Here is a 16,833-nt window from a genome sequence, read left to right as displayed (position 1 = left end):
TCTTCCTCTTTGAGCCGTGATGGGAATTAGTGTTGAAATCAGTAAGCCTTAATGATTGTCTCACTGACATGGGGTTCAGCTGTGCTTTTTTGTCCTCCAATACTGTTCATTTTTACGTTGAGGCAGTGGTTGGTAAGATCATAGACTTTGAACTAAGGCAAATATGGGTTCTGATTCTAGGTCTTCTGCTCATAGCCGTATGACTGTGGGCAAGGTATGTAATCCTGCCAGGTCTTTGTTTGCTCAGGGGTGATATTACTTACCTTTAGGGACTGGAAGGTAGTTGAAGCAAGGGAAAGGAAGAGCTCTCCATAGAGCCATCACTCAGTTTTAGCAAGTTGCTGCTGAGGGAGAAGGGCTCTGGCCCCTGAGTGGATCCTGTAACTTCCACTCCCCCCTTTCAGGGGAGGTCAGGGCGGGGCTGTGCTTAAAGACCTTATGTCTTTTGACTCAATGGATTCTGAAATATCATCTGCATTAATGACTCTCCTGGGACATTTGGAAATCACTATGATCTAGTGCCCAGATACTCTTAGGCAGCTACAGAATTTATGGAGGATAATAATTTCCAGAGGAGGCTGGGAAGGTGGCACTCTTTGTACACCTTAATGGTGGCAAAGATGAACAGATAAGTGAGTAATCCAGAAATAACCTCTGAATTTATATATAATAGCTCTCTGAACTCCCCTCCTCTGAATGCTCCCTTTTGTGGTATTTATTGCTTTACCACCACCTCTTCCTGCTATGATCCTGAACCTCTATGAGCCCAGCTCCTGGTCAAATCTATGTAGGAGCTCAGGCTGCTCAAAACACCTATAGGACACCCTGTAGCATGACAAGAGACATTATAATACAAGGCCATAGTCAATAAGTACCAAATAGCGAGGGAAATGAGTCAGATGGGAGATGTCCCGGCTGTCCTTCTACCACTCTCCTCATCTGTCCTTGTCAGAGAGTCTGGGCCCTTTGTAATGACAAAGTCCATAATTCTGGGTACCTCCCATATTCAGTACCTCTGTTCATACGTTTCTACCTCAAATTTTAGCACCTGTTCTCTATTACACACCCCAAAGACTCACCCCAGCAATCTTATATGAAGCCCCAAACAAGTGATTGGTGAGGTTGATGTAGCCACAGCCTCTAAGAATAGTTCTAACTCTGGCCCAATGGGTGGGGCCCAGACTGAAAGATGGTTAAAGGATACTCATATACAACCCAGAGGGCAACTCCATTTCTTAGTCAAGAATACCCAGATGGGTAACTCTAGGTCTATCCTGTCTGATAGGAGGGACATTTTGGAAGAGATTAACCTGTCTGTATCCTTAAACTGGCCAGCTACTCCTAGCACATGAGTCCAATTCTCAATGTAGATGAATTCCTGCTCTGATACATTGTGCACAGCTTAGAATGCCAACTATTTATTTCAGGATTGCACTCTGCTTTGGGTAGATATTTCTAATGCCTTTGGCTCTTGATTCCTTGCTCCACCTCCTGTTTATGGGCATATACTTGTCCCTGTGATCTCATGCTTAATGTTGTCCTTGGGCATGGACTTTTAATTTCTCTTTACAATGACTTTGATTTACCCTTAGGATTACCTCTGCTTCTACCTCTTTGAATCAACATTTATGCCTGGTTGAACCCTTCCCTCATAACACCTGACATTACCTTCTCATGGCAGGTATTTTCACCCTAGCCCTGTTAATAGGAACCACATATAAGAAACTAACATATCAGTCTACCATCTACTATAAGGACTATAAATCTCTAGCAATTTTCACCCCTTTTACCCCACAAAACCCCAGTCTAGTAACACTCAGGGGAAAGGTTTATGGAGAACAGAGTCAGAAACCATGCAGGTATGAACACTTGAAGACTGACAGGGTACTGGGGCGCCTGGGTGGCTCAGTCGTTAAGCGTTTGCCTTCGGCTCCGATCATGATCCCAGGGTCCTGGGATCGAGCCCTGCATTGGGCTCCCTGCTCAGCAGAGAGCCTGCTTCTCCCCCTCCCACTCCCCCTGCTTGTGTTCCCTCTCTTGCTGTCATCTCTCTCTGTCAAATAAATAAAATCTTTAAAAAAAAATACTGACAGGGTACAGCAAAAAGAGGTGTGGCACGCAATTAGGAAGCTGTAAATAATACATTCATCTAACTATCTTGCTCATGGACTCTGATCTCTGCACTTTGTTACCTATGTCTCTTCTCTGTCTGTCTGTTCCTGACTCTAACCTGTTTCCTCTTGGCTGGATCCATTAACTTGCTGGCTGTTCTTGATTTACCTCTTCCACGTTTCATTTTGACAATAGCCCTTATTCTCTGTCTCTTACCTGTCCTCCATCCTGTCTCTCCAGTGTGGAATGATCAGGTCCTCCTCCACCAACTGCTACTCTTTTCCTTGTTTCAGGATCTAGTTCTAATTGAACACCTCACCAGAACTGACCAGAGCACCCCACTCCTGAGCACCCCAGCTCCATCCCATTGGCAATAGATCCTTTGAATAGGACTAATACCCCCTATGGGGAATTTAGAAGAAAAGTGGTTAAGTTATAGGAGGAGGGGATGAGGCAAAGAGGTAGTAGGAAGTGGGAAAGGGTGAAGCCAGGAAGAGCCATGGAGGGAGAGGAAGAATTGTAAGGTTATTCAGGTAATACTTGGGGGATGAAACATTTGAAAGAATGAAGACAAATGGTAAATGGAATTCTCTGAGAACAAAAGTAAAGTATGTGGAGGTGAGAGCTGAACATAGGAAAAGAAAATGGGTGTAATATTCAGAGGGGAGGTGTGTGGCAGGAGTGAGCACTGGGAAGGTGAGATACAGGGCCATTCCAAGATGAAATGATAAGGGTGGGCAACTAAAACATTAAGCAGATGGCTCCCATTAAAGGGCACGGTCATAGTTCTTATCTTGAAGAAAGGGATATTCTAAAGTTTATTTATTTTAGTAATTTCTACACCCAATGTGGGGCTCAAACTCACAACCCTGAGATCAAAAGTCACATGCTCTTCTGACTGAACTAGGCAGGTGCCCCAAGAAAGAGATATTCTAAAAGATGGCTTAAGTAAGTACAAAAATAACTATACAGCAAGGCAGACTGTTAACGACAACTAGAAAAGTACAAATAAAAGGTAAGGGGGTATAGAGGAAAGGATGCCATGGCAGTCAACACTTAGTGCTGTGCCTTGTATGGAATATATACTCAACAACACCATTTCAGGAGAAAAGCTGACACTGGAAGGGGTACACACGTGCTTTTGAAATTGCGTAGCTGATGTTTAATTTTCTACTAGTGTTTCTCAACAATGGATGCACATAAGAATCCCCTGGGAAACTTTTAGAATGACTGATATCCAGACTCCACATTCAGAGATTCTGAGTTAATGGATCTGGAGTAAGGCCTGGGCATTAGTATTTTTTTAAAGCTCCCAGATGATTCTAATGGTCAGCCAGGATGAGAAACCTCTGGTCTATGTGTATATTTTTTTTTCTTTTGAAAGATTAAGGGGCTTAGAATCAAAGGGTAGAGACACAAATTTGGGAAAGAGGAGGCACAGATTCTAGATTTAGCACTAATGCCCATTAATACATCTTGGGTAATTTCCTGTCAGGAGCGCCTGAGAGGCTCAGTTAGTTGAGTGTCTGACTCTTGATTTTGGCTCAGGTCATGATCTCAGGGTCATGAGATTGAGAACCCAGCATTGGGCTCAGGTGCTGCTCAGTACGGAGTCTGCTTGTCCCTCTCCCTCCCCCTCTGCCCCCACCTCGGGCTTGCTCATACATACCCTCTAGCTCTCTAAAATAAATAAATAAATCTTTAAAAAAAATGTTTTTCATCAATACAATTAAAAAGTGGTATATAAACTCAGGGTAATATATTGTTTCTGTCCCTTGTCTTTCTCAGGAGTTTGGAGAATTAAACTTGGGGATTTTTCAGTAGGAAGTTACTATGTAAATACATTTAAATACTATAATCAAAGGAAAATCATGTTTGTTTTTTTTTGTTTGTTTGTTTGTTTTTTACTTTTTAAAAATTGAGGTTGGGGCACCTGGGTGGCTCAGTTGGTTAAGCATCTGCCTTCGGTTCAGGTCATGATCCCAGGCTCCTGGGATCGAGTCCCACGTCAGGCTCCCTGCTCAGTGGGGAGTCTGCTTCTCCCTCTGCCCCTAACCCATGCTCGTGCTCTCTCTCTCTCTCACTTTGCCTCTCTCTCAAGTAAATAAATCTTTTAAAAAATGAGGTATAATTAGTTTCAGGTGTATCATGTTATTTTTGGTAACAAAAGTCTATTATGATTAAGAGTCCATTTATCATATTAATTTGTGCATTTTGACATCCATCATCTCATTTGTTTCTCTCAAAGTCTTTGCCGGTTAAGTATTATCTTTATTTTGCAAATGACTGACCTACAGTCACACCTCCTTATGTGACACAGCTACTCTCTATTTTTCTTTCTTCAGTCTTAGGTATCTTTCTAAATCTTTGTTGACATGGTATATTTTACAGTGAGTCAGTAGCATTGGTTTTAATGTGAAGAGTAAAAACTATAGCCCTATTCAACCAATTGCCTAACTGACAGGGTGATGGAATGGAAATAAAATATATTGTGGATAATTAAGTCAGGAGAAATTGGCATTTGCCATTGGCTGTTGCTAAGCAGATTAAAAAGACAAAAAACAGTAACAAACTACAATAAACTATTCAGGTTTTAGCATCATAACTGCTAAATAAATGTTGAAAGAATGAATAAGTGAATGGGTCAATTTTAAAATATTTATGGAAATGACCATAACGATACATAAAATCATCGAATACTTACATATGCCATGCACTATGTTTAGCCCTTTACATGAATTATCTCTCCCTCTCTCTCTCTCTCTTTTTAAGATTTTAAGTAATATCTACACCCAGTGTGGGGCTTGAACCCACAAGTCCAAGATCCAGAGTTGCATGCTCCACTGACTGAGCCAGCCAGGTGCCCCTGTGTTACCTCTTTTTAATCAACACTAATTCTTTTAGGTTGTTATTATTATTATTCCTCATTTGACAGATGAAGAAACTGAAGTCCAGAAAGATTAATTATAGTGCTCACGCTCTGTCCCTTAGCTAAGGTCCCCAACGTCCTTAGTTACTGAATTTCATAATGCAATTGCCTGACCCTACTGTTCCGTGAGCAAGCCAGGCCCAAGCGCATCTATTTGTCTTTTCTGTTTGTGGTGCCACCTGCTGGAGATGGGACCTGCCCTTGTTACATTTCCCAACCACTATCTCTTCCAGCCATTTCTAGTAGTGACTTCCTGTTCCTGTCCGCACTGCTTGCGGGGGTACCTCTTCAGCCTTAAGTGGGGACAGGAATACGTGGCCACAGGGCTGATAATTTCATACATAACATGGAGACTCTGGCCCAGGGCATGGATTCCAGTCCTCTGGATTCTGCCTTTTGGCTCTCATCTCTTTGGTCTTACCCTTGTCAGCCACAACAAAAACCTGTGCATCCTCTGTCCAGACATTCTGCAGTTTATTGATTCTGTGGAAGCCATCAATGCTAAGGTGCACCATTAAGAGAAATTTACTATTAAGAAAAATAAACACACCCAAATATTATTTTATTTTTATTTATTTTTTTTTTTTTAGAGCAGGGGTGGGGGGGTGTGCAGAGGGAGAGGGAGAGAGAGAATCTTAAGCAGCTTGCCACATCCAGGGCACAGCTGGATGCAGGGCTCGATCTCACGACCCTGAGATCATGACCTGAGACCAAATCAAAATTCGGACACTTAAGTGACCAAGCCACCCAGGCGCCCCATAAACACACCCAGTTATAATGACATGATGTCACCAATTGAGAGATGCATCCCTGTTTCAGAGAAGTTAAAATGTGTAAAAAAAAAAAGCATCTTAAAATTGATGAAATATAGTACATAAATGTGTTCTGAATGATTTTTCTGACACTTAGAGGCTGTTCATAACCAGCTTTTCTCATGACCACTGCTATTGCCAACTTGCAATGTTTGTCCCTTGTTTTAGATGCTGTGAACTGTAGCAGCTTTTGTCACAAATAGGGCTTTCTTCGAAAAATTGGTGAAGTGTGTATATTTTGGCATGTGGTGGTTCATACAGGAGAAGAGAATGGTAGAGCGCACTAAGGAATGGATACAATCAGTATGTGGGATATACCAGGTGATAGGGAGTTCAGGGAGGTTCTAGAAGTATCTCTTTTACCACTTCATGATGTGTAATATTTCCATCCCCCCCCAAAAAGTTCCTTCCTGCCCCTTTGTAGTCAGTTGTCAGTCCAAACCCTAGCTCCTGGCAGTCACTAATCTGCTATAACTATAGTTTTAACTTTTTAAGAATTCCTGTGCATGGAGGGGCACCTGGGTGGCTCAGTTGGTTAAGCATCTGACTCTTGTTCTCAGCTCAGGTCTTGATATCAGGATGACTTGATCTCAGGGTCGTGACTTCAAGCCCCACATTGGTGTCCATGCTGGGCGTGGAGGCTACTTAAAAAAAAAAAAATTCACGTGCATGGAATCATGCAGTGTGTGTATGGTATTTTGTGTCCGAGATATTTCACTTAGCATAATGTTTTGAAACTTTTTCATGTCATTGCATGTCTCAGCTGTTAATTCCCTTTTATTGCAGAATAGGAGTCCTTTGAATGGATTGTACCGCAATTTATTTATCCATTTATCAGTTGGTATACATTTGGGTTGTGCCCCAACCCAACAGGGGCACAATTCAGTCTTTAACCATTTAATATGATATTAGCTATAGGTTTTTTGTAAATGCTCTTTTTCCGAGTTTGCTGTCTTCTGCTGTGGGTGTTGGATTTTGTAAAATGCTTTTTTCCTCTGTCACTTAATATAGTCACATGCTTTTTCTTCTTTAGCCTATTGATACGGTGGATGACATTGATTGATTTCTGGATGTTGAACCACACCCTTGTGGTTATGTAATTCTTTTTATACACGGTTGGTAAGGTATGTAATTCTTTTTATACACGGTTGGATTGAATTTGCTAATGTTTTGTTAAGGAATTTTGCGTCTTAGGTTTATGAGACATGTTGGTTTGTTGTTTACTTTTTCTGTACTGTCTTTGGTTTTGGTATCAGGGGAATGCTGGCCTCATAAAATGAGTTGGGAAGTGTCACCTCCTTTTCCATTCTCTGAAAGAAACTGTCCAAAATTTGTGTTAATGCTTCTTTAAATATTTGGTAGCTTCTCCCGTGAATCTATCAGGGCCTGAAGATTTCTGTTTATATCCCACAGACTTTTATACCCTGTGCTCTGTTTTTCATTCAGTTCAAAATACTTTCTAATTTCCCTTGTGATTTCTTCTTTGATTCTATGGGTTATTTATAAGGGTGTTTAATTTCCAGTATTGGGGGATTTTTCTAGATGTCTTTCTGTTATTGATTACTAGTTTAGTTTGTTATCAGAAAACATACAGTACATGGTTTTAATATTTTTAAATTTATTGAGACTTGTTTAATGTCCCAGAATATGATCTGTTTTAGTGCGTATTCCAAATGGACTTTAAAAGAACATGTATGTAGGGGCACCTGGCTGGCTCACTTGGTAGAGCATGTGACTCTTGATCTTGGGGTTGTGAGTTCAACCTCCATGTTGTGTGTAGAGCTCACTTTAAAAAAATAAACAGGGGTACCTGGGTGGCTCAGTCGTTAAGCATCTGCCTTTGGCTCAAGTCATGATCCCAGGGTCCTAGGATCGAGCCCCATATTGGGCTCCCTTCTCTTCGGGAAGCCTGCTTCTCCCTCTCCCACTCTCCCTGCTTGTGTTCACTCTCTCGCTGTGTCTCTCTCTGTCAAATAAATAAATAAAATCTTAAAAAAATAATAAAAATAAAAAATAAATAAAAGAGCACATATGCATTCTGAAGTTCAGGGTAGATTTTCTATAAATTTTAAATAGCTCATGTTAGTTTTGATAGTGTTCAAGCCTACTGTATTCTTACTGATTTTCGGTCCATTTCTTCTATCAATTCCTGATAGTAATGTATGGCAATCTCTACCTCTAATTTTGGACTTGTTTACTTCTTTCAATTCTAACAGTTTTTGCTTCATGTATTTTGATGCTATGTCATTAAATACATACACATTTAGGATTGCCTGTCCTCTTGTTATGTCAACATCTTTATCATTATAAAATCTCTCTTGCTCCTTAACAATATTCCTTATTCCAAAGTTTACTTTGTCTGATATTAGCCACTCCCAATTCTTTTTACTAATGGCAGCATGCATATATCCTTTCCCATCCTTTTATCTTTAACTTATTTGTGCTTTTATATTTAAATTAGGATTCTTGTGGATATCATATAGTTGGGTCTTGTTTTTTTTTTTAAGTCCACCTGATAATCTCTGCTTTTCAGTTATACTGTTTAGGCAATTTATATTTAATGCAATTATTGATTTAAATAGTTTGTTACCTTTCTTTTATTTTTTAAATTTTATTTATTTTTTAAAGATTTTATTTATTTATTTGACAGAGAGAGACACAGCAAAAGAGGGAACACAAGCAGGGGGAGTGGTAGATGGAGAAGCAGGCTTCCTGCCGAGCAGGGCACACAATGAGGGGCTTGATCCCAGGACCTTGGGATCATGACCTGAGCCGAAGGCAGGTGCTTAACAACTGAGCCACCCAGGCAGCCGTTTGTTACCTTTCTTTTAAAGAGTTGTTACCTTTCTTTTAAAGAGATTAAACAATTAGGAAAAATCTTTTATATTTTATCCACATATTTAGCATTTCCATACTACTTTTTAGTCCTTTTGCAACATTTTTATTCCACATGAAGAACCTCAACATTTTTTTTTCATTTTTTATTTATTTATATATTCAGTTTTTTAAAACTTTTTATTTATTTATTCATAAGAGACACACAGAGAGAGAGGCAGAGGGAGAAGCAGGCTCCTCGCTGAGCAGGGATCCTGATGCGGGACTCGATCCCAGGACCCTGGGATCATGACCTGAGCCAAAGGCCGATGCTTAACCATCTGAGCCACCCAGGCGCCCAACATTTCTTTTTCTTTAAAAGATTTATTTGTTGTAGAGAGGGGGGAAGGGGTGGAGGGGGAGGGAGAGGGACAAACAGACTTGGCCCTGAGCACTGAGCCCCATGTGGGGCTCTATCGCAGGACCCTGAGATCATGACCTGAGCCGAAACCAAGAGTCGGATGCTTAACCAACTGCGCCACTCAGGTGCCCCAAGAAATGCCCAACATTTCTTGTAGCACAGACTTGCTGATGAATCCTCTCAACATTTTTTGTCTAAAAAAATTTTTTTAGTTCATTTCCATTTTTAATGGATATTTTTGCTGAGTGTAGAATTCTAGGTTGGCAGTTTTTTCTTTCAGTACTTTAAAAATGTCACTCCTTTGTCTTCTAGCTTGTGTCATTTCTTTTTTTAAAGATTTTATTTATTTGAGAGAGAGAGAGAGGGAGAGCACAAACAGGGGGGAGGGGTAGAGGGAGAGGGAGAAGCAGACTACCCACTGGACAGGGAGCCTGATGTGGGGCTCAATCCCAGGACCCTGGGATCATGACCTGAGCTGAAGGCAGATGCTTAACAGACTGAGCCACATAGGCACCCCTAGTTTGTGTCATTTCTAATAGGAACTCTAGTTATTCTTTCCTTTGTTCCTCTTTACAAAATGACTTTTGGGGGGGCAGCTTTAAACATATTCCTTTATCACTGTGTCTCACAAATTTGATTATGGTGTGCTTTGGTATAGTTTTCTGTTGGGTTCATGAGCTTTTCGGATCTGTGTGTTTTCTAGTTTTCATCATATTTGGAAAAATTTTGGCCATTGCTTCTTGAAATATCAACCCCCCTGTGTCCCCTCCCCCCGTGCAACCTCTGACTTCCTGGGGCTCCAATTACAGGCACCTTAGATTGCTTGATATTGTCCCATTGGTCACTCATGCTATATATATATATTTTTCATTTCATTTCAGATATTGTGTTTTTCATCTCTAGAAGTTCTATTTGGTCTTGTTTTCTTCCCTTTCCCTCTTCATTATGTTTATGTTTTCCTTTGCATTCCTGAGTATCTGGAGCATATTTATAGTAGCTGATTTAGAAGCTTTCCTAGTTCATCATCTCTGTCATTTCTAGGTTTATTTATATTGATTGACTTCTCTCCTGGTTATGGATTATATTTTCTGCATGTCTGGTAATTCTGTTTGGATCTCAGGACACTGGATTTTTATGTTTTGGGGTGTGGGATTTTGTTGTATTCCTTCAAAAATATTGGCCTTTTATCTGACAGGCAGTTAGGTTAGTTGGAATCAGTTTGATCCTTTTGAGGCTTGCTTTTCTGCTTTGTTAGGGTGAATCAAAGCAGTCTTCAGACTAGGATAATTTAGCACCACTACTTGGGTGATTCCCTTCTGAAGACTTCATCTTATGTCTGAAAAATGCCCATCCCTACATGAGCTCTGGGCATTGTATGTCCCACTGCTTTATGTTGGTTCTTTACTCAGTCTTGGGAATTTCATCCAAATATATGCAGATCAGAGGGCGCTAGGGTGGCTCAGTTGGTTAAGTGTCTGCTTTCAGCTCAGGTCATGATCCCAGGGTCCTGGGATCGAGTCCTGCATCGGGCTCCCTGCTCAGTGGGAAGCTTGCTTCTTCCTCTCCCTCTACCTGCTACTCCACCGGCTTGTGCTTTCTCTCTGTCAAATAAATAAATAAAAATTCTTTAAAAAACAAAAAACAATAAACAAATATATGCAGATCAGGATTCAGCCAATTTTTTTGAAGGGTCTCATCTGCAGATTTCTCTAGAGCTGCCCCTGGACACCTTTTTCCTCTCTAGTACTCTGCCCCCAAAAGTAGCTTCCTCAATCTGCCAGCACTTTTTCCTCAACTCAGTGAGACAACTGGGTGATATTTTGATTTCCTATATCTGCGTTGTATCCTGGAAACTGCCTCCATGTGGTAATCTTGGGCTAAGGCTCACCTCGTTTGTTTTCCTTCTCTTAGGAATCGTAGCCCTTTGTTGTGTGTTGTCCAATGTCTGAAAAATAGTTAAGTTTCATATACCTTGCCTGTTTTTCTAGTTGTTTGTGGTGGGACAGCAGTTCCTATAGCAGTTAGTCCTTCAGGCCAAAAGCAACTGTCCACTATACTTTTCCACCACTTTTGTGACTATTATTGGACATGTATGCTTCTCTATGATCTTCAAGGTCATGATCTCCTGTTACGAAAACCCTGCTCCATATTATAAGTGAAACAGGAACTTATATATTACCTTTCAAAAGTTGACATTTGCGCCGAATGTACAAAAGCAATAGCAAGCTTGCTGATGCATTGGCAGGAACCAAAGCAGTATCACTGAATTGCACAGGGAGTCCTATTCATCATCCACCTGCAATCACACACACAAAAGCCAGTTTCACTCAAGAAATGTTCTTTTTTTTTTTTAAGATTTTATTTATTTATTTGACAGAGAGAGACACAGCAAGAGAGGGAACCCAAGCAGGGGCAGAGGGAGAGGGAGAGCAGGCTTCCCACTGAGCAGGGAACCCAGTGCAGGGCTCGATCCCAGGACCCTGGAATCATGACCTGAGCCGAAGGCAGACACTTAACGATTGAGCCACCCAGGCGCCCCACTCAAGAAATGTTCTTAAACAAAGTAAAAATTAATTTTACCCACTCTTGACACATGAGTAGGCATCTTTTTAATACTCTGTGTGATGGAACGGGAAGTACACATAAGCAGTTCTGCTGCATACTGAAGTATGATGGTTGGCTTCAGGAAAAGCGCTGTGTAATTGTTTGAATTGCAAGGTGAACTAACCCTTTTCTTCAGGGGGCACTACTTTTACTTAAAAGAGCAACCAGTGGACAAACACGGTTATTCAGATTTGGGTATTTGGCGGATGTTTTCTTGCAAATAAACGAAGTGAGCCTGTCTCTTAGAGAAAACAACTGACAATATTTGTTGCTGGTGATAAAATATGAGCTTTCAGTGAAAATTAGCATTTTACAATTATAAATTATGTCTGCCACCATGAGCTTAATAGCTTCCCAATAATGAAAAGACTTTTCTGATGAGATTCAGGGGGTGATATTAACGGATGTGATTTTATTTTATTTTATTAAAGATTTTATTTATTTATTTGACAGAGACACAGCAAGAGAGGGAACACAAGCTGGGGCTATGAGCCAGAAAGTTTGAATTATCTGTTATTTATTTATTTAATTTTTTATATTGTTTATTTATTGGACAGAGAGAGAGCGCAAGAGGAGGGACACAGGCAGGGGGAGTGGGAGAGGGAGAAGCAGGCTCCCTGCCAAGCAGGGAACCTGATGCAGGACTTGAACCCAGGACCCTGAGCTGAAGGCAGACGCTTAACTGACTGAGCCACCAAGGCGCCCGTGAATAATCTGTTCTTTTAAAGATTGCGTGCAGTGAAAACTTCGGGATCTGGTGCTTTTTAAATGGGGGGTGTATAATCACCTTTTCTTTCCGCTGTAATTGCTTATTTCAGTTTTATACTTTTAGTTGAACAATTCTCATAAGTTTTTGTTAGGAAACCATATATTTTACGTTTTTTATTCTATTGCCATTGTGTTGCAGGTAGTATTTCTCACATTTCCTTTAATGCTTTTTGTACTCTAGGTTATTTCTCCTTTCTTATTCCTAATCTTGAATTTTTTTTCTCCTGAACCCACTCTTTATTTCATTCAGTGCCCACATCCCACTAATAAAACAGTACAAAAGCTTTGGGATGAAGGGAATACAAGGCGAGACCACAGCAGACAAGCACTGTCCAGGAAGACAGAAAGGGCCTGATGGGTGTGTGGGCTGTCCCTCTCGTTTGATCGCTGCGAAAGTTCCAGACAAAGAGACGCCAGTGGAGATTGCCAGCTGGTCTCTCAGCCTAGGCCTCACAGAGCCGTTGTTTGTAGATCCACCAGGATCCAAGCCTTTCTTCTCAAATCTTAACACCCTTAACTTCAGTTTTGCATGTGTTACCAGATTTGGATCAGCCTTTGCAGTAACTGGCTAACCCTATTCACAGAAATGGCTGATGTGAAAGCTAGAATGCCAATTTAATAGTTTCCTAACAAATGAACCCGAACACCTGGGTCTGCTGATCAATGTATTGCTTTCTTTTGCATGCAAGTGTTTATGGTCTCCTAGATACTGCTCCTGGAGATGCATCTGTAAGGGAATGAGGAAGGAGGCAGGGTTTGGCAGAGAGCCTTGCAACTCATACCTCCTGTGACCCCATGGAGAGCTCTGCAGTGAGAATGACCCTTTGAGATGCTCAAAGTTGAGGCAATGAGCTGGGCTTTGGAATCCCTGCATCACTCGGTCATTGGTCATGGACACCGCCTGGGAGAGCCTGTAACCATGGAGGACACAGGTCCGTGCAGCCTGGGGCTTCACCCAGTGAGGGATGTGCGCCTCCTACTCCCAGCTGATGGGGGATGGGTGTCTGGGTCCTAAAGAGAGGTCCTAGGCAGAACAACACCACAGCATTCACTACAAACACATTGGTTGTAAGATACATCCTGAATTCCGAAACATTAACTATGAAGAAAGTGCACCTTAAAATAAGGGTGGAAATATGTTGTAAAGATTCAGTAGTGTTTTTTGGTATAGAGATGCAAGCTGGACTCCAGGAAGAATCCAAGTAGAGAATTGGAAATCTAGAGGGTCTCAGGGATTATTCTCCGTTGTCTGTCATTTATGATTTTTTTTTTTTGAAAATCTATTTTTCTCTTCCTTCTTGATATTCCAACTTTCTTCACTGAAGAGTTTAGCGGAGCCCACATAGGAGGTGGATGATGGCCAGCACTGTGCTGGTGAATATATAAACTGGCTCTCTGGTGGAAAAGAAGTATGCATATATATTCATGTAATTACTTACTGATATCCTTACTGATATAAAGGATATGAAGGACACAACATTAGGTAATAATGAATAATAATAATTATTAGGTAGTAATGAATACAGTTTTTTTTTTTGCTGTGAGTTCCATATAGCCGGTTGATTCTCACAGAATGCTTTAATTGATTTTTGCAGAACTCTTGTATCCCCAGCTAACCTGTGGTTATAAAGGATGAATGAGTCTAGCTCTGACATGAATGCTAGTCAATATTTTTGCCTAAATTAATGAATAAGGCAAAAGTGAAACAACAAAGGTACACGTTAGAACCTCATTTGTTTGTCATGTGAGATGACTTCTTTATTGAATCAGATAATAGTTCTTGAATCCTGGAAGAATATCTCCCTCAGTCTTTTTCCTCTTTACTTACTAGGCAACAGCTGCAGACACAACACTTTTAAATTTCACTTGTTATCAGTTGTTTTTGACAGGTGAGAGATTTTGCTCCTCAGGGGATGTTTGGCAATGTCCAGAGACATTTTTGCTTGTCATAACTATAGATGGAGGGTGTTATTGGCATCTAATAGATAAATAGATGCCAAACATCTCTCTCCCCCAAAAGAATTATCTGCTCCAAAGTTGAGAAACCCTGATTTGTATTAGTAACATTTTCTCCATAACTCTTTAAAGTTTAGACAATCAACAAAATCATAAATCAAGTCCAGATTTGTAGCGGTTGCCAATTTCGGTGGTGTAAATATTCCCACTGTGGCTGATTGAATCTACCAATATGACATTTCACAAGTGTGGAGTTGTTGAAAAATGTGCGGTAGCACGTCACGTGGAGTTTCCACCACAAAGAGGCAATAGTTATAACTAACTGCAAGAGTATAAATTATAGTAAAATGTCGTAATATGATTGTATGTAATAGGTTCTGTGTATTTATTACCTGTGTTTATAAAGTACTTGTGTAAATAAACATTTAACTTTTAATAATGGCGTGCTTAACAGCTGACTCATAAAATTCTTAAAGATTTAGCAGTTTGCTCTTGCAGGTCAATAAAGACTGGTCTGGCTCCAGCTTGCTACTGAAATGGCTATCCACCACTTGAATTCACATTTATATTTCCTGCATCTTAGAAAGATCGACCTGGGGTGCCTGGGTGGCTCAGTCGTTGGGCATCTGCCTTCGGCTCGGGTCATGATCCCGGGGTCCTGGGATCGAGCCCCACATAGGGCTCCTTGCTCAGCAGGAAGCCTGCTTCTCCCTCTCCTGCTCCCCCTGCTTGTGTTCCCTCTTTCGCTGTGTCTGTCTCTGTCAAATAAATAAATAAAATCTTAAAAAAAAAAAAGGAAGATCAACCCAATTCCAACGCCAGTTTTCTAGGGAATGGTCTCTGGTTGGCCCAGATTGGGTCAGGTACCTGTCCGTGGTATAGCCACACAAAGCAGGTATGTCCATGTGGCTGAATCCAAAGGCAGCCTATCCCCTCCCATTAGGAAATTTCTGGAAGCATCACCGTGCGTGGGAGGGCACCCTTGGAGGAGTCCATGACTGTTACAGATACACAGGCACTTGCTTCCTCCTCCACTCCTGTTTATCAAGACTCCATGCAGACTGAGTTTCTGACTCATCCACTTTTTCCTCCCCAGAGAGATTTCAAAATAATGTATTAGATCAGTGGTTCTCAAAGTGTGCTCCCTGGATCAACAGCAGCTGCTTCATTTGGGAGCTTGTTCAAAAAGCAAATTATTGGGCATGACTCCAGACCTCCTGACTGAGCTGTTCTGGGGATGGGGACCAGTAGTCTGGGTTTCAAAAGGTCCTCCAGGTTATTCTAAGGCAAACTGAAGAATGAGGGCCACTGTACTAAATTATCTAGCTTTAAAAAAGTTACATTCTATTCTTTAGGACAGCAACAAAACAAACCCAGGTCATCCTGATTAAATTTGGTATTTCTTCCAGTCTTCAGAAATGACAATCTCCCTTTGGATGAATTACTTGAGCAGAACAATAATCTCATCAATCTTATATTGATTTTTACTCTTTCTTCTTTTAGAAAATGACTGGTCTTTTATTTCTGTGAATACTTTATTATAACCTCACCTATGCTATTAAATCATGTTTGTCTTACATAAGTTAACTTTTCAGGATCTATTTCTTGATTCCCAAGGTAGCTGGTAATATCCCCAAGAGTAGGGGTGACATTTTGTATTTGGTTTAGGCCACAGAAACGAAAGTAGTATAGAGCTCACAGAAGACACCTAAATATTGGTTGAATAATTATGAAGATTTACACAAATATTTATTGTCAATCCCTTGCTTTCTTTTATTGGCATTATTTAAGGTTTATCACATAATTTCTAAAGTAGTTACCCTGGAAAACTTTATAAAGAATTTCAATAATTAAAACAGAAAATGACTGCTCTCTGGATATTTTCTCCAAATTATGGGACTTGTATCAAGTTATGCTGTGGAGAAGAAAAGAATCACCAGTGGTTACTATTGACAGATAACAAGCCGATATTTTGATGTGTTTCCTTGCAATAATTTTTTTCTAAGTCTATATGCTTTTCTAATCAAAAAGTGACCATATACTAGATTTCTAGTTTCATTAGTTTACTTTTTCATTAAGCACTGTATCATGAGCATTCTCACATAATTGAATATTTTCTGAAACATGGTTTTTAATGTTCTAGATTATTCTGTTCTATGTATGAACTGTAAGTTATTTAACCATTATCCCATTTAGGATATTTGGGTTGCTAACAATATTTCACTTTTTAAATAACTACTGTGATGGAATGGGATGCAGTTTTTTTTTTTTAAGGTTTTGTTTATTTGTTTGTTTATTTAGAGTGCATGAGCAGGGGGAGGGGCAGAGGGAGAAGGAGAAAGAATCTGAAGCCGACTTCCAGCTGAGTCTGGAGGGGGGGGTCGGGCCTTAATCTAATGACGCTGAGATCTTGCCCA

At 40.5% G+C, this 16,833-nt stretch overlaps 1 protein-coding gene across 1 annotated transcript in view; it reads left to right on the top strand.

Annotated features, from left to right (window-relative positions):
- Nucleotides 1-16,833, top strand: part of PRPF18 (pre-mRNA processing factor 18) — a 74,658-nt gene that overhangs the window by 13,832 nt on the left and 43,993 nt on the right. Inside the window, exons 6-7 of the mRNA XM_073879912.1 lie at nucleotides 6,887-6,941; nucleotides 16,208-16,228. Coding sequence (XP_073736013.1) covers nucleotides 6,887-6,941; nucleotides 16,208-16,228 — 76 coding nt within the window. The remainder of the gene's footprint in view (nucleotides 1-6,886; nucleotides 6,942-16,207; nucleotides 16,229-16,833) is intronic.

Source organism: Callorhinus ursinus, unplaced genomic scaffold (genome assembly GCF_003265705.2).
Source record: "Callorhinus ursinus isolate GAN/ISIS: 27379988/994484 unplaced genomic scaffold, GSC_fseal_2.0 scaffold36, whole genome shotgun sequence".
Classification (NCBI taxonomy): domain Eukaryota; kingdom Metazoa; phylum Chordata; class Mammalia; order Carnivora; family Otariidae; genus Callorhinus; species Callorhinus ursinus.
This window is presented reverse-complemented; position numbering and strand designations above follow the sequence as displayed.